The sequence below is a fragment of the Dermochelys coriacea genome, chromosome 2 (assembly GCF_009764565.3).
Source record: "Dermochelys coriacea isolate rDerCor1 chromosome 2, rDerCor1.pri.v4, whole genome shotgun sequence".
Classification (NCBI taxonomy): domain Eukaryota; kingdom Metazoa; phylum Chordata; order Testudines; family Dermochelyidae; genus Dermochelys; species Dermochelys coriacea.
In genome coordinates, this window is record NC_050069.1 from 93,293,073 (window position 1) to 93,316,843 (window position 23,771).

Here is a 23,771-nt window from a genome sequence, read left to right on the forward strand (position 1 = left end):
ATGGCCCGTTTTGAAAATAATCTTGTTACTTTAATCGTGCTTAAAGGGATTATTCTGTTAACAGATCAGAAACCCACATCTTCTGAATGTGATTTACAGTCTTCAGAGGATGAACAATATAGCTTCAGGCCCTCAACTTCACCACTAATTCATTCTTCTCCCAGTGAAGCTTCTGGAACAACTCTTTCAGGGTAAACTTTTTTGATGGGGGAGTGGGGAACTAACATTTCTATATACCCCTATTTATGCTGTATTTTGAGATGCCTACCTGAAAAGGTAATGCCTGAACTCAATTTATTGTAGGCTCTTGTTTCAGTAATGTATAACTCTAGTGTCCTCAATTATAAGTATCAGTAGTTTTTTGGGTTTTTTTGTTTTTTTTCAAATATGCAAGTGACAGGAGCCTTGAGCAATAGTTGGCTTTCTGTATTTTCCTGATGGTTTGAGCAGAAGATCTCCGCTTCAGATACCAGCTTTAATTGTTTTGTGGCATTGGGATGAATGTGGTAGTTCACACTGCTCACAGGTATTTTTTTTCCAGGCTAACTCAAGCAGACATCACTGGATTGGTTGCAGTTTGTGGGCTTTTAAAGTTTTATTTGCAGCCAGAAGGGCTGGAAGCTTTTTTTTTTTTTTTTAAAGGCAGCTCAGGTTCTAACAATTGCGAAATTTAATTGGGATTATAGGCCTGGACCTGTAATGCCGATGTTTAATTTGGCCCTGGTGAATATATAGTCATAAATTAATATCCTGACTCATAGCTCATGATGATAAATGGAACATGGCCCCGTCAACAAAATAAGTATGACACCCTTACCCTAATTTTCATGTTTTCAGTTACTCTTAAATAGTAACTTTTTTGTTTAGAATTAAAATGTTAATACTATATTGTACATGCTGTTAATTTTCAGAATTATGGGGCATGCAGCTTTCTTCCAGAAGCTAGTACACGATTTTGGATGAATAATCTATTTTATGCTGCTTATGTATTACAAGATGTAAAATGTATAGTTTTGGGGTAGCTTAATAAATAATAGTATGATAAAATTATAGGTGACTCCTTTATATAAAAACTTTCATAGTCGCCCCCCCCTTGCACTCTGGAAGGGTCTTCTCCATGCAGAAAATGTACATTTTAGGTGTGAAGTAAAAAGAGATGTTGGATGCTCTTTGGGAAAAATATCTACTCCTGTTGATCTGGATGTTGAGAAATGCCATATGGTGTTAAACATAACTCAAGAAATACAAACCTGCTTACAGTGAAGGCCTCTTCATGCCATAGCAGTTTACTTTTTAGTTTTAGATTCTTAGACCATTTCCATAACCATAGTATCAGTGCGCCCAAGCTTCAGTTTTATGGCTCAAGATGTGTCCTTGGCAACCCAAATGTAAATCCTATTGAAATTGGGGAATTGTGCATATGTATCCAAGGACAGAATTTGGATTGTTACAGAAATCATAAGAAACAGAAGCTTTACTATTCAGAATCCTAGTGTTGATTTAGGTATCTTTTGGTGGTTGACCTATCCAGTTATTTTTCAACAGTAAATAGACTACAGATTGAATTGAACAAAGCAGCTAATTAAGATAATTGAATACCTAAAAAAGTGGTTTCTGACATTCAAATTTTGATTTTGGGGGGGATGAGGTGATAACATACAAGTTGATATTGACATACTTTGCATTTCCTCCTCAGATCTGATGCAGATTCTCCTTGCACAGCACCTTATTTTCAGAGATCTGCCTGTAATGATAGTACCTTAACTCAGTCAGTATGTTCAAGTCCTAGCATGAGTCGACTGACGTATGTCTCCGCAACTGACAATAGCCTTAAGAATATAGCCATCATACCTAGTGCAGCGAGACGTGAGGTAAGGTAGTCTTGATCTCTATCATGTATGTACAAGTATTTTAAAAAAAAATTCATTAAATTGTCTTTGAAATATTGAACATTTTTATGCCTGTCTGAAGTTTAACTTTTGACAGGGGCTTTAAAATATAACTTGAAAGAAAAGTTTGTGGCAATTTTTATTTAAGTGAATAGTTACCTTTTACTGAATCAATTTATCTTTAAACTGACTTTTAAAGATTCAGGTTTATTTAGTTAGGGGAACCTATCCCTTGCTCTATAGTAAAAGAAACTTGGGTTTATTTATTTGTTTTTATTTAATTAATTAATTTAGAAATGCAGTTAGCATAATATATACTTTAGGAAAGTAGGATGGAGTTACACTCGCCATGGAAGCTAACTTAACTGGTGGGAACTTGAGGAACTGGGCATTCCTCAGCAACTTAGAGGTGTATTCTGTCCCCAAGTTCCAAGCAGGTGGAAGCACCTACTGTAATTGATCTATGGACCTTACTACTAGAAGAAAGGGAACTTTCAGAAATTGTTAAATTTCATTATGTCAAATGGCCCTGTAGATCCTTCCAAGCAAAGATTCCTGATCCAGTTTTTGGTATGTACCAATGTAAATCCTAATTGTTTTCCTATAATTAGGTTAGGCAGAATTCAATGTTTACTTTTTATAATTTTGATAGATAATAGTAATGGTTATTTTAAGCTTTTCCTCTCCCCCTCAATTTTTATATATTTTTAAATTTTCATAGTGGCAGGAAATTATGGTGAGGATATCAGACAATTATTTAATGACAGTAGATGTTGATATAGATATATAAAGTCAGAACTTTATAACTGTTAAAACAGTGTCAACATCATATGTCAAAATATATGTAAAGTAAATATCCTTATACTCTACTTTTCAAGCACCATTTTCTTTCTATGCCTATCTGTAAATTTTGATTTAGAGATGGAAATATTTTTTTCATCAGTTTATGTACAGTGACATTGACATTTACTGACCTTTATGGATAAAAATCTCATCCTTCCAAGCCTACCTATAACTTGTAATATTAATGTGTGATATTTAACAACTTCTGTTCTAGAGTAATAATGCTAGTGAGTTGAGCACAACAATAATTCGAGCCAGTCCAACTCCATTAGTAGAACAGACTACTGAAAAACCTCAAGACTTCTCATGGCAAAGAAATAGAAGAGAAACATCATTAAACACTAGTCAGAGGAGCGTGGATAAGAAATCAGAAGCAAGTGATTCTACAGGTACTAGCAACAAACTTGAAGATTCAGTACCTAACCATAAATTGTCCAGAGAGTGTTTGCCAAGAAGTGAAAATGAGTTTACATCTAGTCTTCCAAACACAACGTCCAGTCAGAACGAAATGGGACATGTTAATCCAGCTTTACCAAGCAAGTCATGTGTCCTTCAACCATTATCTGTTAATGTTGATACACCTGTAGCTTGGCAGGATCATACAAACAAAACAAAGAAGCCAGGATTATCCTCTTTAAATATGATACCCACATACAGTGCATTAGGTGTTTATATTCCATTAAATCAAAACACGTGTGGTGAACAGTATATTCCTATTTCAAGTTTCAAATCCCATGGATCTGCCTCTGAGACTCAGACAGTGTCTTCTGCAATTCCCACGCTACTTACTGGACGTTCACTTACAACAACAGCGTTTGCTCAACAATACCTGGGAAACATGCAATCAAGTGGAAATATTGCTTTGTCTCAGTATGGTGACAGCTGCACCCGTTGTTGTCTTCCAGCAGGACTTCCTTTTCCTAGCATCCCAGCAGGACACATTCAGAATTCAGTTACAGTAGGAATTCCTTTAGGTCCAAGTGTTGGGCCTGGATTGTTGGGTACATCTTGCCTTTGTAATCCACACTCTGGTTCCTGGAACCCGAATATTTTAAGTACAGAATCGTATATTGGGCAATCCAATGGAAGTAAACGGTGGGAGCCATCTGGGTTTGGTAAGTTGTTTCTTTTCTAAACCTCATAATTTTGTTTAAAATACTATTACTGATCAAAACAGTTTAAAATGGTAAATCACAAACTTAATTTACCCCCAAAAATAGAAACTTTGTGTTTCACTGGTATACAGCTACAGCTGTCATCTGGTTTGTTTCATATACACTGGTTTTATTCTTTCCATCTTTATTTAATTTTTATATTAAATCAACATTTATTTAAATAGTATCTTTGAGACTGATATACTGTTTTAGTCGTTAGAAATACTAGGTCCTGGCATTCTTCTTTCTAGAGGATTTGGTAGGATCTTTAGGGAATGTGAGTGGTGACATGCTGGAAGAAACCTGTACTGCAGTTCTTCCTGTTTCCAGTGGAGTGAGTAGGAGATGGTAAGTCACACTCCACCTAAAATCCAAGACTCTGCATCCTGTTCTACTCCCACAGGACATTAAAAGTGCTATAGCTCTTGGTTTTACCCTCACTTGCTGTCACTGCTCACCTCAGCCAAATATTTTCCTCTCCCTCAAGCAAAAAATAAGTCCTGACATCCCCTTTTGAAGAAGAAAACACTTGTCTTTCACTGTACTTTTCTCCTTTCCTATTGAAAGCAGGAAATGGGAGCTCCTGGCTTAGTTTTTCCATACCCTCTGTTATTTCTTGTTTCTGTCCTGGCTCCTCTCTCAAATAACATTAGAGGCACGTGAACACTTAACACTGAGAATATTTTAATCTCATGCACTTTCATTGTTTCTGTACGTCTTTTTCTGGTTATGTGCTTTCTGAGATGAGGTGACCGAAACTAAACCTGGTATTCAAGGTCAGGATGTGCCATTGATTTACCTCTGGCTCTGCAACCCTTGCAGTATTGTTTACTTTAATACAGGCTAACATAGTGACAGTTTTGACTGTTGCTCCTGAATTGAGTAAATATCTTAATTGAGCTTGTTCACAATCCCTTGGTCACCTTCCTGAATAGTTAATTAAACTTAATAGCCATTGATATGACTAGTTCAGTCCATTCCTTCCAAAGTCCATTATGTAAGTCTTAGGCAGATGCACAAAGTGTAGGCATTTTATTGTCCACATTCCTGGCATTGTGAGGCTCTTCTAAAGATATTCTAACTCTGGTATGTAATTGGCTCACCTAAATTTTAGCATCTCTGTAGTCACTCCCTTTTTCCGTGCATTTAATTAATTTATACTGATCTTAGTATAGATCTCTACCTTAATGTTACATTAATGGTGCTCATTTAATTTAATTTTCCTTTTAAGAATGGGAGAATAAGGATAGATGGCTTCTAAATACAAGCATGTATTTCAGCTAAGGCAGCCCTAAAATAAAATTACGGTTGTTGCAGGCCTACAAAAAATGACAATTTCAAACAATTTCAGACCTACTCAACTCTTAAACAGCTTTAGTGTTAAGTTCTGTTGTAATAGAAGAGGTTTTTCAATTTAGTGACACAAACCAGTGTTTAATTTATGTAGTGTTCTAGAACTTAGTTTAAAGAGTAGAAACCTAAAGTCAGCAGTCAGTTTTGTAATAAGTTTTGACTTTAAGTAAATGAGCCTTTAAAGCAGCAGACTCACCCCGTGGCGCTCCTGCTGGTCGTTGGAAATTGGCTCTTTTTTCCAGCCTGGAACTCCCTCTACAGGCAGGTGATCCACCCAGTTCTGGCCCCTGTGTCCCTCACAGACCCTGGTGCCTCTTTCTCTGCGGTTCTGCCCCTTGGCAGAACCCCCACACTCTGCCTCTGTGTCTCCCCTTCCTGGGGAACCTCCAACCCACTATCCCCACCTTGCCTCAGTCTGGGCTAATGCCAGTCATCACCAAGCCCCCGCTCCCTGGGGCAGACTGCAGTGTAAAGGCCACTCATCACAGGCAAGGGGATTCGGACCTGTTGCCTTCCTCTGCCTCCCAATACCTCTATGGGCCTTGGACCAGGCCCTACAGCTTGGGGAGTTGCCAACTTGGAGCGCCCCCGCTCAGCCTGCTCCTTCCCCAGCACTGCACCACCCTCAGTACCCTGTCAGGCAGGCAGCCAGGCCCTGCTCTCTCCCAGCCTGGAGAGAGACTCCTTGGGCCTCTGACTCACAGCCTTTTTATACAGGCCAGTGGAGGCTTGATTGGGTCGTGGCCCAGCTGCGGCTGCTTCCCCAATCAGCCATCCCCAGCCACATCCCTCTCCAGGGCTGCTTTTAACCCCTTCTATTTTAGGAGCAGGGTAGCCACCACGTTACAGATCCTCATGAGTATTGTGATGCTGGATGCTTACAGAAACAGCACATTTCCTGTAAGGTGTACATAATGAACCCCATAGTTACTATTTGATGTGAAACCTTAAACTGCATACAGTTCGGCTAGTACTGTTTTTTTTTTTTTTTTTTTTTTTTTTTTTTTTGGCTTGAGTAACTGTATTTGGCTCACTTCTCTTAAACATCCTCATTTTTAAGGACACTAGAATCTTGAACGCTTAACTAAAATCCTCAAGGTTAAGTTCATGGGGAAACATTCCCAGGAAATATCAGACCAGTGTTAGTAATGCTTGACATGAAGGTGTATTTGTCAAGCCAGGTTATGAACTATTTTAACTCCATGACCAATTTGATAGTCTGGTTTAGTCACCTTTATCAGGTGCTCAAGATAGCAATTGTAGATATATATATTTGTAGATATACAGATATTGGTAATTAATAGAGATGGTTTTCTTTCATAGGACATGTGAGAGTACCAGAAGAGCTGAAGTTTCCTAATGCTTGTTGTGTAGGAATTGCATCACAAACTAATCTTGGTATTTTTAATCCAACTGAACGATGGTTGCAGGTCAGCATTGGAATATTCAGTATTTCAATTAATGGAGAAAAGGTAAGCTTTTTCTGTATAGCTTTTAGTATACAGTACAATATTTCAAGTGCTAGGGACAATGACTACAGAGTCCTATGAACTCTTAAACTCGTCCCTTCCTGCAGTTTTAATGCATCAAAAACTTTCCTGCTATTATGACAAATTCCAGTGGGGAAAAAAGTTCTGTAGTTGGCTTCTTCCACACTAGTTGGTGCTTATTTTTTTCCTTCTCTTAGCATGTAGCCTCAACTACATTAGTAGCTTCTTATCAGCTATAAACTCGTGATCCCAACTTACATCCCTGCATGGTAGATGGTGCAAACATCTACCTACCAAACTCACCAGAAATTCGTTATTGCCATGTCTACAAAGGTTTATCTCTGGGGTGAAACTTCCAAAACATCTCACTGATGCGTACTTTAAGAAGAAGAGGCTGCGTAAGCCCAAACATCAAGAAGGCAAGATCTTTGACACCAAGAAAAAAAATATAAGATAACGCAAGGCAGACCAGAAGACAGTGGACTCGCAAATCCTGCCAATACTCAAGAAAGTGCCTCAGCTCCTTGGCCACCTGCGTTCTGTAGTTTCTCTCTCCAATGGAGTTTAGCCTCACAAATTGGTGTTCTAAATTTTCTGAAAAACGCATTAAAATTGGGGGAAAAACTGGAGGGGGAAAAAAACAAAACAAAAGCTGGCTGATACTTAGTACAACTTTAACATTTGAAACCAGAACTGGTAAATATTTACATTGAGTTTTATGTAGCAGCTTACTCTTCTTGTATACTCTGCTCTGGAACAGCCTTAAGATTTTTTTTACTGTGTAAGCTATATTACTTCATTTTGTAAAACTAGTTCTTCATATACAAAGTCTATAGAAGTAGTGGAGAACAAACACAAATATGTTCATGTTGAAGGAAAATGAGGATGTAAAACATTCCTTATTCTACAGTAACTCCTCTCTTAATGTTGTAGTTATGTTCTTGAAAAATGTGACTTTAAGCAAAACAATGTTAAGCGAATCCAATTCCCCCATAATAATTAATGTAAATGGGGGGAGGGGCTAGGTTCCAGGGAAACTTTTTTCACCAGACAAAAAAATATATTTTTTTATATATATAATACACATACACTCTCAATATAAGTTTTTTAAACAATTTAATACTATACACAGCAATGATTGTGAAGCTTGGTTGAGGTGGTGAAGTAAGAGGATGGAATATTTCCCAGGGAAGGCCTTACTGCTAAATGATGAACTAGCATTCGGCTGAGCCTCAAGGGTTAACACGTTGTTAATGTAGCCTCACACTCTACAAGATTGCACGAATGGAGGGAGGGGAGACAGCATGGCAGACAGACATACACCCTGTGTGTGTGGGAGAGAGAGAGATGTGCATTGCCCTTTTAAGTACGCTGACACAACATTTCAAAGTACATTGCCTTTTTTAAAAACATCAGGAAGGTGAGACAGCAGCTGCAGCCAGCTCTCTCTCTCTTGAGCTCTACTTTGTCTCCCCCCTGCTCTATATGGAGAAGAGGTAAGTGGGGGGGGCAGGAGTAGGGGGGAGGGGGACACTCTCACATTAGTCTCCCTCTTTCCCCATCCCCTGTACAGCAAGCAGGAGGCTCCCAAGAGCAACTCCAAGGCAGAGGGCAGGAGCAGCACACGGTAGTGTGGGGAAAAACAGCTGAACTGCTGGCAATTGGTAGCCTGCTGGGCAGCTCCTGCACTGGCAACTTAGGGGAGCAGGGAGCTGATGGGGGGCTGCTGGTCCACCGTGGTTCCAAGCCCCCACCATCTAGCTCCAATGGGCTGCTCTTCCTGCAAGCAGTAGACAAAGCAGGTGGCTGCCAAACAACATAAAGAAGCATTGCACAACTTTAAATGAGCATGTTCCCTCGTTGATCAGCAAGGTAACAACGAAACAACTTTAACCGGGACGACTTTAAGTGAGGAGTTACTGTACTTGTTCTATACAGTCTTGTGTATATTACAGTAAGCTACAGGCCTTGAGCAGGCCAGTGATCTTGGTTCTGTACAAACTGGGGGAAGGATTTTTCCAAAAACTGAAAATATAAAATTCAATCAATGCAACAGTTGGATGAGACGGACACATGGGGAAACGGGCAGAAGAAGGTAACGTTAAAACCATTAAGCAAAAACATGATCAAAAAGTATCAGTTTACCACCTACCAAGCCGTTGTTAGATAGCTTTGAGGGCATCATCTTAGAGGTAAGTCTTAAGGGTGGAATACTTTGCCTTTTTTTACTTTTGCAGAAACTAATAAGGCTTTTTTTTTTTTTTTAGATGGATCCTCTGAAATATCAGTGTCTAGTGTTCAAGAACAAAACCATCATAGGACCTCATTCTACAGAAGAGCTGAAAATACTTTTCTTACCTTGTCATCCTGGAATCTTCCAGTGTGTCCTCAGTATTTCATCTTGGCCAGTTTCTGCAGATACTGAGACAATAGTCCAGGCAGAAGCTTTGGCAACTAGGGTAGTTTTGACAGCAGTTGCTGAAAATCCTAATCTCGAGGTAAGAAGCAATTTGTTATATTGAACTGGTATATTCTTATGTGTTTGCTTTTTCTAAATAGTTAAAAACTATTTGGAGAGCTCAAGATTATTTTATTTTGAAAGGAGATGAGAATACTTCTTGTAAATAAGGTACCAGAGGTATAAACTTTAACACAAGATACTTAGAAAAATTTATTTGCGGACTGGCCCCTATATGGGGCATTGGAGACTACTGCTTCATGGGTAATTGGCATTTTGCCTATGCTAAGGGATGGTGCACGGTTTCTCATTTCATTTAGTCTTAATAGTTGAGTGGCTAAAATATGAGGAATAAATAAGTTTTCTTATTTGAGTAATTGTCCACAGAGATCCTCCTTTGGTGCACATACTCTGTTTGTGAGATTGGATTTTTTTTGGCCAGGGGTGGGGGTGGGTGTGTGTGTGTGTGTGTGTGTGTGTGTGTGTGTGAGAGAGAGAGAGAGAACCATTGTGCCATGGATGCTCATATGCTCTTCCTTCCCCTACCCTTCATCAAGCTGGTAAGTGGTTTCTGCTAACTTCTGAAGAAAACACTTGATCTAACCATTCATTCCTGTCTGTTTAATGCTGGTTAAAACAAGGAGGCAAGCTTGGTTTTGAAAACAGAAAAACCTATTCTGGAGTCTCAATTGTGGCAAATTCTTGCTGTCTCAGGAGCTGATCAGTCTGTCCTCGGTTCCACGCTGTCACTGAAGTGTTCCTGTTGGAGTCTTTGTGAATTTGAGTGAGCAAGTCAGTTCCTTGACCCAGTTAAATTGTCACAAAATGGATGATGTTTCTGGTTCTGTGATTCCAGTCCTAATGCCATGGGCATGCTTTCAAATATAGCTGCTCCAGCTTTGTATACTTGTCTATTGGTCATGCTGCTCAAAGCTCTCTTGCCTGGCTCTGGAGTTACTAGTTCTCTTTTCCTCACCTGTTGCTTGGAAAGTAAGTTTGTAACCAGGAATAGTCTTTGGTTGCCACCATCACTCAGATTGGAGGGTAGTCATGACTAATTTGTTGCTTGGGGTACAATTCCATTGTAGCATAAGTATACTGATCAGGAGAATGTTCTGCTGCTTACTGCGAGTCATTTATTAGTATACAACTTGCATCTTAAACCAGGGAAAAGCCAAACACTGTCATATATTAATCAGGAACCAAAGAGCAGGGGATAGTGACAGAGGCTTGTTTAATACTTTGTAAGCAAAGATCTGTTTTATGTTTCTCTGAGCCAACTTTTCTGCCAAGGTTTTGAAATCCAGGATACAAGCAGCTGAGCTGTGGCTAGTACCACCTGGAAAAATGTGAAAAGACACAACTTCAGCACTCTCCTGTCTTTCTGTAGTGGGAAACTTCAAGGTGGATAAAAGCTTTCAAGTAAAACTTGGAGAGGGTGGGATGAGAATGAGAGGCAAGCTGCAAAACCTCTGATTCCCTCCTTGACTTTGACTTCCTGTGTTTGCCTTCAAAAATAAAGTCTGAATAGAATCATCCTGTGGTAACCCTAGATACCCACAAAGGGCCTTGGTTTGCTGGAAACGCTCAATCTCTACGGGTGCAAACTTATCCTTTCCTGTCTTCCCATCCTCCCCAGCTATACCTTTTTTATGTCATCAAAAAGATAGAAATCACTTAAGGCAAAAAGATAATTCTTGAGTGAGCATATGTGGAAAAATGTTGAGCAGGTTTTTACTGTGCTCATAGATAGGAAGTCTAAATCTGCATATTTTATTCTTGGTAACCTTTAGAATCTGGTGAATAGATTCAAATACCACATTTAAGATTATTATTTTACAGGATTGTATGGATAAAGGCTTAGGGTCCAAGTATCAATGCACGTTCCCCAAAGGGCCTGAAGCAGAGCTTTATGTTCTGAGTTCTCATTCAGAAGTGACTTATCTTGCAAAGTGTACACTCTGGTCTCCTTTGGTCAGGATTCTAGTTCTTTAATCACCCTGTCATGTTCTCTTTGAACTCTTGAGAGATTCTCCGTTATCTGGTTCATTCATATCTATTTGCTTAATCAGAGTAGGGAGTTACAAACACTCTATTTCATCAAGATGGGGAACATGTTTGATCACTATTTCATTTCCAAGGTAGTATTTTTCAAAATATTCACAAATGTGAGCATTGTCAGTCTCATTCATTAGAGAGCTTTTTCTTTATCCTGTCTGCACCTGCTGATTGGAAGACTTCTTGCCATGATCTGTACTTCGCAGAATGACTCTAAGGAATTCTGTTGAAATAGCAATTATTTCTTATGTATCTCTTCAGCCTCTCAGAGATGGATAGCATCCCTTTATTGAAATAAAGGTTTTTAGATCACTAATGGGTAGCTATTTAAAATGTAAGTGTACATTAATAAGTTAACAAAAATCAAAGTTTGCTCTTCTTTGAATACCTCAGTGCAGCATCTAAGTTGGTTCAGTTCTTGATATTACCAGCACGTGAACATTATACGTATCCTTTCATTCTTGTTTAATAATCTTTTTAGCAGCTTATGAACAAACATTCTTAGTGTAGTTCTCAGAAGGTTCAGTTTTTATTTCTTTCCTCAAACTGTCCTCCTGAGATCTCACCTGTAAATCAAGTGAGTCTTGAAGAAAGGATAATACTAAATTTTTGATTAAATAAGCTGATTTCATGAAGTGTTTATATCAAACAAAACACACTTCTAAAATTAAACATCAGGTTTGTGTTCTCTGTGAGATGTGAATTCTGCATTTTTACTGAGCTGCTTCCACTATGCTGCTGTTAAATTCCTGTGTCTTGATGCCCACCCTGTTCCACTACTGCTGGCCTTGTGTGCTTTACCCTGTCTACCCCATAGAAATAGATTCAGGCCCAAAGTATGGGAGACAGTCAATCGGATGGTGCTGCTTGTTGGTGTCAAAGCCAACTTCTCACTTCTGTCAGCAGGGGAACTGCACTGTATTGCTGCGTGCAAGGAATCAGAGGTAACGTGGGAAAGCATGGTCCTTCCCTCAAATTTATAAAGGCTATATCTGTCTAATATTAGGTGGAAACAGGAAAGACAGATGGTCTAGTTTTTGGTGACCTATCATCTGGCAGCTGGAAGGCTCTCCCACTAAAACTAATCAACAAGACACATGCTTCTGTGCCCATCAGACTTATTATCAAAGCAGTAAGTACATTAAGTTATATATATTTAAAGGTGGAATCAGAGGACTGGAAGGGACCTTGAGAGGTCATTTAGTCTAATCCCCTGCACTCATGGCAGGACTAAGTGTTATCTAGACCATCCCTGACAGGTGTTTGTCTAACCTGCTCTTAAAAATCTCCAATGATGGAATAAACTTTTCTGTAACACTAATTCTAGTAATCAGTGTTGATAAGGATGAACTTGTCATGGGAGAAGCATATTTTTAATGCATCTGTTATGGCTTTTTTGCTGTATTGCTAGGATATGTTTTCACAGAAGGATAATTTTGAATGATCAATTCTGTGACACCCTCTAAGGCTATACCCTACCTAGAGATGTAGCCTCAAAACTTCTATGTCTATATATTATTTTTGAAAATATGGATCTTAATATTTTAATTTTAAAAAGTGGTTTCATTATGACAGAATGCTGTAGCATGGCGTTGCTTCACATTTTCCAAGGAACCAGTTAATACTTCTATTGAATGTTCACCTCAAACTGATGCAATCTCTCAGCTAGCAGCTCCATCAGTTGTAAACCATGTGATACATGCAAGTTATGATGGACAAGTAAGTAGCTCATAATAATATTAGTTTTTGCAATTGTTTCTCTAAAATGATTTTAGTTACAGATAACTGAATTCACACTAACTGTTTGTCTGAAGGTTAGTGATGTGATCAATATTGTTTTCTTGTTGAGTTCATTTTGGTTTTCTGGTAGTGGGAGTGATCAGTCAGTAGTTTAACTGTAAGAGTGTTTTTGGATAGTGGAGAGGATAATTATCTTCATAATTTAAAATATTAACTAAAAATCAAACTACTGGGATTTTCCAAGAAAGCAGATTCAAGATTATTCAGAGCTTTTACTTTACTGTTTAATTCCCTCTTACACTCCATGTATATTAAGGGAAACCTGGATAGCTTCTCTGTATATTAGCTCACTTTAACTAAGAAACTATTTTTTTGTAACCTGTAAAAGGAGCATTCATAGTAAAATGCTCTTTGGCTGTTTTGTCTTAGAAACACTGCTTTTCCAGATTTGAGTCTAGGCATTTAAAGCTTCAATATAATGAATGTCTTGTTCACACTGTCTGTTGGACAGCTTAAAAGTTGAAATTTTCAGTAGATGTGTGTAAAGTATCAAATATATTCCTTTTTTCAGGATCCTGAAAGCTTAGTACTGTGGGTCCTGTTCCATGCACCAAAGAAACAAATCTCTCTTTCAGGTATAGTAGTTTGACTTCCATTGTAACTACTTTTGTGTGTTACAAGTTTCATTTAGGACTAAAAGGATAAATCACTAACGTAGATGAAACATTTCAGTAGTTTTTTTGCTCTGGTGCCCTAATCTGTGTACGTCCATCCTTGCATTGACAGATCAATGTTTAATACTTGAATATTGTGAAATTAAATACTCAAAATAAAAGTACAGTTCTAACTTAAGTAATTAAGGCCCCCATTACCATAATAGCCACTTCAAAATAAAATATTTAGCTTCAAGTTGGTTTATAGTTCAGGCATCAAACTTCAAGAATTTTGCATGTAAAAAATGCTTGATACTCTTGTTGAATTTAAAATCCTTCTAGATATCTTGGGTCCAGCAGATGAGTTCTTAGCAAGAGTTGATATAGAGGTTGACAGTCCAGGGCCTACTAGTGTGATAAAAAGTATTCCCCTCAGAGCAAGAGCTGGAACAGCTAGGATACATGCTCCAAAGGACTTACAGGTATTCTACAAGAAATTATAAATTAAATATACTTTAGCTGCTTTGCTGTTGGTAGTTCTGCATTCTTTGTTGTTAAATACAACCACTTTTTTTTTTTTTGTTTTTAAGGCCATGTGTTTGTCTGCTAGTGTGGGTTCTTCAGCCAAGCAGCAACTGCCTTTAAAGAATGCTGGAAATATTGAAGTCTATTTAAAAATTAAGGTAGGGAGACTTCTTACTTTTCTAAATAGTGGTCTTAAAATCATTGGTTTTGTGCTGCCCACATTGCATTGAAATCAGAACTGGCCTCTAGAAGCCCCACAAACCTTGCAGTCCGGCTGTCTCTCTGGCTTTTTGGAGGGACTGTAGCTGGCAAGGATGTTCTCCATATTATTATTTTTTTAAGTAAAGTTTCTTGCCGCTTTGTTAGAAGAAGCCTTGAAAATTAAATCTGTCACTAGAGTTGGAAGTTTATTGTAGTGATTTTTGTTCCCTGAAAGTCATAGGCTATTCAGTCATTTTTATAATTGTGTATGCGTGGCTTGTGACTACGTCAGTACTAAATAGCGAATTTTGTGACTTTGCAGCTGTAGATGGTACCACTTGTCACAGAGGCTCTGCGTGTCCAGTGCAGGGTTGATACACTGCATCACACAGTCAGGACTCTGAGTTGGGCCAGACAGCCACAATTAAGGACTCCGGCCCTCTGGTTGGAGCAGAGCAAGTGAAAAGTCTGTAGCTCTTAGCCTCCTGACTAGGGCTGATAATAACATGGCCCTTGGGTGAGGCAGAGCAAACAAACAACTTATATCAGCGATTTCTGATGGTAATGCATAGTAGCAAGTGCAGGGTGGGGATAAGGGCAGGGCAACCTGGTCCAACCTACTCCCCTGGGTTCCAACCCAGGGCCCTAAGAAGCCGATGATCACCTTATTAAGGGTCAAGTGGCGGCTCCCAATGCATTCCTTGCATCACTTCCTACACTTAAGTCTCCTGTAGGGTTGTCCTCCACAGGCCGTGGCTTGGCATCTCTGTTTACCTCCATCAATAGGGGATCTCCCGTCGTGTAGTCAGGGATACCCTCCTTTGCAGTCTGGAGATTTGACAGTACTTCAGAAGGAGTCGGCAATGCATGTCCATTCTCCTCCTCAGCCAGCTCAGACTAGAGTGAGCTGCTTCCTTTTATACGCTCCCTCCACCAGAAGCATGTGCAGCAATGTTGAGGTCATGGCCACTTGGGCCCACAGTGAGTGATGAACTCGTGTTTGCCCAGTCCCGGATTGATACACCCCATCACACCACTCAGACTATGCTTCAAGTTTCTTCCCCAATTAGTTTCTGCAAGTGAGTCTGCTTTTTTTGCTTAGCACCCAGTATACTCTCTCAGTATAGAAGGTGGGTTATCTACAGTAGTTGCATGAAACAGTGTGGAGTAAATATGGGATTTAACAAAGGTTTCCTTCATTCTAATTCATATTCAAATATTGACTTATGGCTTTGATCAAATCACTTAAGTTTTCTTTATCTCTAGTACAAGGGATAATAGCTTTATTGGAGAGTTATTTGGATGACTAGTTAATGTGCAGTGGATATCTCTTTGGAGATGAGAGCTTGGGGAGAAAACATAAGGGCAGAACAAAAGTGGATTCAGGAAAGGAAAAACGGTAATACTAGAGCAAGCTAAGAGTTGGACCACCTACTATGGCATGAATATGAAAGAATAAGGGATTGGGGATATTGATCTAAAAGAGAATAGAAGCAACAGGCCATGGAATATTGACATAGAGGCAGAATGAGTGACATGGAAGAGAGAATTTAAAAAAACAAAACAAAAAAAAAACCCCACCATAAAATTGTTTGTGCTTTCCTGGGAGATGTCCAGTATCTCCTTTGTGAAAGAAAGGGATGGAATGTCTATCTTGAGCACGCTACTATTTTTATTTCAGTTTATATTTAAATATCCCAAGGTGGTATTATAGCAAGACATGGCTACCTTCATATGATCCAAAGATAATCAGACCTTCATGTAGATCCAAAGATAATCAGACCTCTTTAAAGCCGATGTGTGCCAAGAAATCTTTCAGGCTCAACAGAAGGATTGAATAAGATCCCTTTTTGTAGTAAGAACAGCTGTATGCTATGGAGCTACCACTCAAGGCACTAGGCAACATAGCAGATCAGAGCTAAGCCATGTGGAGTGAGTCGTTTTCTCAGTTAGACACGGTCTAAGAGATTTAATTGCACTGCATATGTTTTGGAGTCAGAAAAGCATGTAGGAGGAGTTGAGCATTATCCTGAGAGGAACTGGAGAGAGAGAGTTTTGTGGGTGCAGAACTCGCTGGAGCGGTAGACTTGGATTACTGAGCAAGAAAGCTACCTGCTAGGTTTTTTTCCTACTTCACTGAAGGAGACCAAACTTTGTATATATTTTTTGTAAATAAGCAAGATTGCAGTAAGAATATATCTCTCTCATGTCACTGATTTATTCTTATAATGGAAATATCCCTAAATATTAGCCAGCTTTGTGTGTCGAAAAGGCAACACTGTACTAGACTGTTTAACTAGTTGTCAGGTTAAAATTGTTAATAATACTAGCTACACAAGATTATAGTTAAACTGCAGAAAGACTTGATAAATAACCCAAAATAAGCCTGCACAAATCTCTCCAGAAAATAGGAATTCTGTGGCCCTCAGACTCTGAGCTTACTTGGAGAATTACCCTTTGAAATGCTTTCAGCATTTTGGCAATTATCTATAAAGCTATAGGGTTCCAATTCTGCACTAAACCCCTGCTGGCAGCAAAAAGTCGGTCTTCCCTTCTTTCCTGTCATGAGTCAGTTGATGCATTTGGATGTACCTCAAATAATTACTTAGGATTTTAGTAAAAAATCTGGAGGTAGTCCTGGACAGGCATTGGTGGTTTTGTGTGGGGAAAGTTTTTATAGACCAATCCTACATATCAAGACCACTGGACCTAGTAGAAATGTTGCTGTGATACAGATTTTTAGTGATCCCAGCATGCTAAAGCCCCGGCTGAAAAAGATTACAAACAAAGTCTCGTGTTCTCTGTAGCAAGCTGTGATGAGGTTTTTAGATGCTGTGACATGGTCTTGCAGAAGACAGAAAATTTTCATTTAATTGAAGGAAAAATAGTAAAAATGTAACTGAATAATCATTTCCCTATTTGTTATAGCTTTCAGTTGAACAGTCCTTTAAGATTAATGGAGTGGGTTCATGTCTTTTACAGCTATTTTTTCAGGCTGTCTACAAACTCAAGAAGACAGCACTGCATTAACTTAAATTTGGTTCAGGTTTTCTTCAGCAATGGTTAAACATTTTTTTTTTCTTTTTAAATGGAAATGTGATTTCTGGAGCACAGCTTTGTGATGAGGTAATTCTGTGGCCCTGGAACTTCAGAATGCATGGGTCTCTGATTAGAACGCTTGCTGTCAACTGTTGATAAATAACTTTTAAAACAAATCTGCCAAGAAATAGAAAACTTGACTTGTTAATATACTGACAAATCTAGATAAAAAAGCTCTGGGCCTTCATTTTAGAAATTAATCACTACTTAACCTAACATTTCTAACTTTTAGATATTTTACCAACTCAGTACAATTGAGTTTGTCTTTGATGTACACTGGAGGCAGCTGAATATGTATCTATGGGGGTATGAGTTTGGCTGTGCCTCAGTCTCAGACCATATTCCCTGTCTCCAACCAGTTAAACAAAGCAGTGTCTCTGCTCTCTTACTTGCACTCGCCTTGATTCTTAAAGCCATTCTAAAGCTATAATAATGAATCCTGTTCTCTTCTCCTAGCCCTCCTTTCCTTGGTTCTCTTGGGACCAATTTAAAACAACAAAGATCTTTCCCAGAATAAGACATCTATTATGTTACCTGTTTTTCGTGCTTTCCTGTCCCATGGCAGAGCTGGTCAAACAGAGCAGACAAATGGCCAGAGGATTCTCTCCATGTGATAAAGATCGTCTGAGGAGCCACAAAAGGGGAGCTCTGCCACATCTGCTCCTAGCCTGTGAACCCTGGCTCTGCCAGGTGAAGGGTTTAGAGCCTATACAATTTTGGGGGCTCCTACATTTCCCCATATTGGTTGTTCCAGCAGGACCTCTGCAAGGATAGATTGGTTCTTCTCAACAGGCAGCCAGGACCATGTTTCTAAATTAGGGATTCATCAGAGGTGAATGTTCCCCTTCTCTGAGCAGTACTGGCTTCCTCACATCACAAGGGTTCCTTGTGAAATCTTGGAGAGTAATAATCTCTTGACAAAAAGACTAGAATACCTGATGACTCCCATTCCTTCCAGAGGATGGTTTGGACTCCCTCAGGGATTTGCTCCTGGCATGTGATTTTTAGAAAATTCATCAGACAAGGAGCGTAGGCATTTATGGCCCCTCTCCACAGGCTAAAACTCAAAAATAGCACCCTCTAGGAAGAGGGACTGAATCTCAGCTGGGAGACAGAATCTTCCCTTTAATTCACATAGGGCTGGATATCGAAGAAGGAAAAGTTATTTCAGATCTTCATCCTCTATAATTAGCTTCAGTTCTTACCCAAAAAACTTTTCAGATTACAATAACCCTAAACCAGAGAGGTGGTTCTTTGAGTGATTGTTCATGTCATTTTCAATTAGGTGTGTGTGTACTGTGTGCATGGCAGCTGGAAGGTTTTTCGCCAACTGTACCCGTCGGGTTGGTCGGGGTGCCCTTTAGGGTCACACCTTCATGGTGCTGAATATAAGGCCCTGCCGACCCGCCACTACTTCAGTTCCTTCTTACAGCCTGTGATGGTTAGCGGAAATGCTCGTAGCTCTTGCTTTGCAAGCGCAACTTCTTCAGAAGTTCGAACTTTTGTCCTATAAATAGGTAGGTTTATAGTAGTATAGTTTAGTATAGTGCTAGATAAGTTTCAGTTGTGGTAGCCCCCCTTCTTTTACCCCTTTTTTCCCCGGTACCAGGGAATGCCTCGATCCGCATGTGTGGCAAGTCTATGCCAAGAAGTGACCCCCCCACTTCCTGCTTTTGGCTAGCCAAGCCAAGGCAAGGCAAGGCTAGCCTAGCCTAGGCAACGCAAGGAAAGGCAAGGCTAGCCTAGCCTAGGCAAGGCAAGGCAAGGCAAGGCAAGCCTAGCCTAGCCTAGCCTAGCCTAGCCTAGCCTAGCCTAGGCAAGGCAAGGCAAGGCAAGGCAAGGCAAGGCAAGGCTAGACTAGCCTATGCAAGGCAGGGCAAGGCAAGGCAAGGCTAGCCTAGCAAAGGCAAGGCAAGGCAAGGCTAGCCTAGCCTAGCCTAGCCTAGCCAAGGCAAGGCAAGGCAAGGCAAGGCAAGGTAAGGCAAGTGTTTGTGGGAAAGCCACCAGAAAGAATACTGCAAGATCTGCAGGGGATTTCGTCTGAGGACTCAGAGAGGGATCAGCGCCTCAAGATCCTGCTAATGGAGGCTGCTCTACATCCTCTCTTGGACCCTGCCTCAGTGGAGCTGACGCCGAGCACCTCAGCATCTGTGCACAGTGTGCCAGCACTGACAAGGCATGAGTGGGTGCTGATAAGGACTCTGCCAGAGACCTTTGGCACCGGTAGAGTTCCCTGAATAAGGGTTCCACACAGGGCAGTGGGCAGCACCATTCTCAATCCCCTGTGCCCCACCGGAAGAGGACACCCGAAAGGGGCCGCTCCCCTAAGCCCAGGAGCCCACCACCATGAGATCCATGTTGGGCCACGGGAGTTCAGCTCCAGTGACTAAGCTCTCATCGACTTCTGCCCCAGCACAGGAATAGTCGAGTCCAGACTCCCAGCACTCCCCTCTCTGAGAGGACTATGATCTCCACCTGCCTTCCACACCAGAGGCATTCGGACCCACCAACAACCTCGTTGCCTCTACGGCATCACCTTCCCCTCCTAGATGATACAGGACACGGAACTCGGTTTCAGCGGCACCTGTGAGACCCTCTGTTCCATCCAGAGGCAAACCTGCAATGGTACTGCACCAGTTGCTATCTCCTTGGTACCAGTCACCTGTACAATCCACCAGTGGCTCAATAGGGAAGTGGCACTGGTCTCAAAGTTCCAGGCACCACTCCCTGGCACCGCGGGGCATCGCTTCTCTGTGGTCCTCGTATAGTGAGTGCTTGGAGTTGGAAGCAGACTCCCACAGATCCAGGAGGAGCAGTTGATCCAGGTCTGACAGATGTGAGCAACAGGAGACTATCCGGTGCTGTGGCCTGTCAGTGGCAGGCCCCTAATCAGTGGCCATTCTGGACCCCCTGGGCATTCCGCCAGGGCTAGAGCCAGAGGTCCTACTAGAGCCAGAGGTCCGGTGTCTGTGTCAGTGGGCGTAGCTTCATAGGTGCTTCCGGCACCTATCCAGGGGCAGGACCTAGCGTCGGCTGCACCAACACCTTCGGCACCCAATGCACCACTACCAACATCAACTGCACCAGAATACTAGGTACCGCATGATCCTCTTGGTTTCATGGGCAGGGAACAGGACCTGGAGGAGAGTGGGGTGTGCCAGCAGCTTGTGAGGAGGGCAGCGCAGAACCTGGGGATCCAGGTGGAGGAGATCATCGAGACATCAGACCCCATGGTGGACATTCTTGCCCCTTCTGGTCCCTCCCAAATTGCCTTGCCACTTACCAAAACAATTCAAGGTACCACCAAGATGCTGTGGCAAACCCCTGCTTCTTTACTACCATTAGCAAAGAGGCACAAACAGAAATACTTCATTCCCTCTAAGGGGTTTGAGCACCTTATCACATGTCTCCCGCTAGACATCTTAGTCATATCAGTGGCTAATGAACGGGAGCGCCAAGGCTATCAGAGACACTTCCTGAAAAACTGGGAGGCCAAAAAGCTGGACTTCTTTGGAAGAAAAACCTATTCCATGGGGAGACTCCAGCTCTGAATTTCTATTCACCAGGCTGTCCTCAGTAGATATAGCTACAACTCCTGCAGAGCGATGGCAAAATTTATGGAGCTGTTGCCGCAAGACTCCAGGGCAGAGCTCTCCTCCTTGGTAGAGGAGGGCAAGCTCATTGCCTGGAGTTCGCTGCAGGCAGCCCTCAACGTGGTGGATTCGTCCACTCACTCTATGGCCTCTGGGGTAGCTATGAGAGGGAGCTCCTGGCTGCAGGTCTCAGGTGTACCATTTGAGGTCCAGCAAACCTCACCCTCACAAACTCAATAATCCAGGACCTCCATTTTGAGAGCTCGACCCTCTTTTTCAGACAAAAACGGACTTGCAGTTTCACAGCCTCAAGAATTCGCTACTTAATGGAGGCATTTCAACCCGCAGCCCCCACCTTGTTTTTACCATCCTCAGAACAGGCAGGACTTCTCTTGGAGGCAGAATGGAAATAGCAGGAAAAGACCTCACCCTTTCTCAGCCCAGGGCTCTGGGCAGGTGAAACAATCCCCTGGCCATAAGGACTTCTGAAGGTGTGCCTGGGGGCGACGCATCAGTCCGAACTGCAGATCCATCCCACCTTACCTTTTTGTGCCGACTGTCCTGTTTCTGCCCTACATGGGCCTGTATTACATCGGATTGCTGGGTACTCTGCATGGTAGAAAGGGGATATACTCTCCAGTTCTCCCTCCCTTCCAACCCCTTCCCTTCCCTCTTCAGGGACCCTTCTCACAAGCAACTCCTTGTGCAGGAGGCGCACTCGCTCCTAACTCTGGAGGCAGTGGAAAAGGTTCCTCAGGAGCTGAAGGGTAAGGGTTTCTATTCTCGGTATTTCCTAATACCAAAAGCCAAAGGCGGCCTAAGGCCCATCGTAGACCTGTAAAATCTCAACAGGTTCATGAAGAAACTGAAGTTCCGCATGGTCTCTTTGGCCTCCATTATCCCTTTCTTGGATCTGGGGGACTGGTATGCCACCCTCGATTTGAAGGATGCTTACGCAGAAGGTACCTCAGGTTCATTGTGAACCACACTCATCAGTTCATTGTCCTCCTGTTCGGCCTGTCAGTGGCTCCTTGAGTGTTTACCAAGTGCATGGCAGTCATGGCTGTGTTCCTGGCCAGGTGTTCCCGTACCTCTACAACTGGCTAATCAAGGGCTGCTACAGGATGCAAGTGGCGACACAAATGAGCATCATGCAGTCTACTTTCGATGACCTGGGCCTTCTACTGAAGATACTGAAGTCAACTCTGTCCCCCGTTCAGCAGATAGTTTATAGGGGTGGTATTGGATTCTAAATAGGGAAGAGCATAACTCCCAGAGTTGCACTTCCGGTCCTTGTGCAACATACAAAGTCTCAGATAGTTCGTCATTAGAAATTTACGTGTTTTTCCAAGGTCACAGAATCTTGAGAGACACGGATTTGTTGTGACTTATTTGCTGTCTAGCTTCAACCTCCTCAAAATATTGACCAATTTAAGTCATGGTTGAAGAAAGTGTCTTTGACTATTTATCAAATCCAGGAGGCTGTTGGTGAGAGCCATGGTAGCAAATTCAGTGACTAGTTTTAAATCAAATATTGGGCAGAGCATAAATTAAAACAAATCCATGTCTGAGAAGGCTGTAGGCAATCTTATTAATGGGGAAGTTTCATAGGTAGTGGTTGAAAATATGGACAAGACTAAGTATTTGCTCGCTACTCCCGACAAGCGTAAAAATTAAAAGCCCTCATACAGGAACAAAAGATTAATACTCACAGCAATAGGTGTGTGAGAGATGAGATGTAAGCATGGAACTCCAGAGGGAAACAGATCATGAAATGAGCCCAGTTTTTTCGGTAAGTGTATATAGTCAATCTAACAGCAATCAAGCTTGTCTCCACCTGGAAATACATCTAGCCTACAATTCATAGACTGTACCAAACTCAGCAAGTAGGTACAGGAGAATGTAGTGGGAATATTCTGGAATTTCAGGCTCCTCCATGTCTGATCTTAATTTCCCTTCCAAACTTGAGGCATTCAGAGAAGCATCAAACTATTGTGAAATAAGTTACACATCACCTTGAATGAGGGAAATACAAACTGCCCTTCAATGTGAAAGATACTCAGGACTGTATCACTAGCATTACCAAAAATCGCAGTTGGGATTTGGCCCCATATACTGGCCACTGAAAAAGCACCAGAAAGAGACAATCCCTGATTTGAAGGGCTTTAAAATCTCAAGACTCCATATTTGTCATAAAATAAAGATCTAAGGAATGCAAGCTGTCATACACTAAATAGGTCAAAGGCAACAAAATTTAAGGAGACTGTAGCTTCCAGAACTATTACAATCTCTCAAGGAGACTTCCTGATGTTAGATCTGGTAGAAACGTCTCCATATACCCGCCATATTTTACTACCAGAAGTTACTTCAGTTTGTCTTGAAGTAGCTACTAGCAATACAAAATGCTGCTCTTCAGCCTGTTAGCTTCCCTTTTTTCCTTCAGTGTTCATGAAGGTATTGGTAATAGGCTGAAGAGTATAGAGAATTCTAAATGCTCATTCCTACCTTACATTGTATCAAGCATCACTAGAAATGTTAAATGAGGTGACTTGAAAGACCTTTTCTGTGCTTTAAGCACAGGGGATTATGGTGAATTGTAAAAAGTTCCAGAGCAAATCATACTTAACAGATAAAACAGAGGGAGGGTCAATCTTCCTGAAACAGAAATTTGTTAAGATCTGGACACTAATCTCCATGATGTCTGTCCTCCATCCA

At 41.2% G+C, this 23,771-nt stretch overlaps 1 protein-coding gene across 21 annotated transcripts in view; it reads left to right on the top strand.

The window, feature by feature from the left end:
- The window catches only part of CEP192 (centrosomal protein 192), a 199,919-nt gene that overhangs the window by 85,087 nt on the left and 91,061 nt on the right, over nt 1-23,771 (top strand). For 18 of the 21 annotated variants that reach the window (XR_006278920.1, XR_006278921.1, XR_006278922.1 and 15 more), the window contains exons 18-27: nt 65-191; nt 1,697-1,871; nt 2,947-3,847; nt 6,563-6,711; nt 8,997-9,227; nt 12,252-12,377; nt 12,821-12,964; nt 13,557-13,620; nt 13,981-14,120; nt 14,229-14,321. Coding sequence is in view for 15 of the 21 variants with exons in the window: in XM_038390165.1 (XP_038246093.1) it covers nt 65-191; nt 1,697-1,871; nt 2,947-3,847; nt 6,563-6,711; nt 8,997-9,227; nt 12,252-12,377; nt 12,821-12,964; nt 13,557-13,620; nt 13,981-14,120; nt 14,229-14,321 (2,150 nt within the window). In the remaining 6 variants the exon portion in view is untranslated. The remainder of the gene's footprint in view (nt 1-64; nt 192-1,696; nt 1,872-2,946; nt 3,848-6,562; nt 6,712-8,996; nt 9,228-12,251; nt 12,378-12,820; nt 12,965-13,556; nt 13,621-13,980; nt 14,121-14,228; nt 14,322-23,771) is intronic. The other 3 variants (XM_043508143.1, XM_043508145.1, XM_043508144.1) reach the window with 1 other exon arrangement.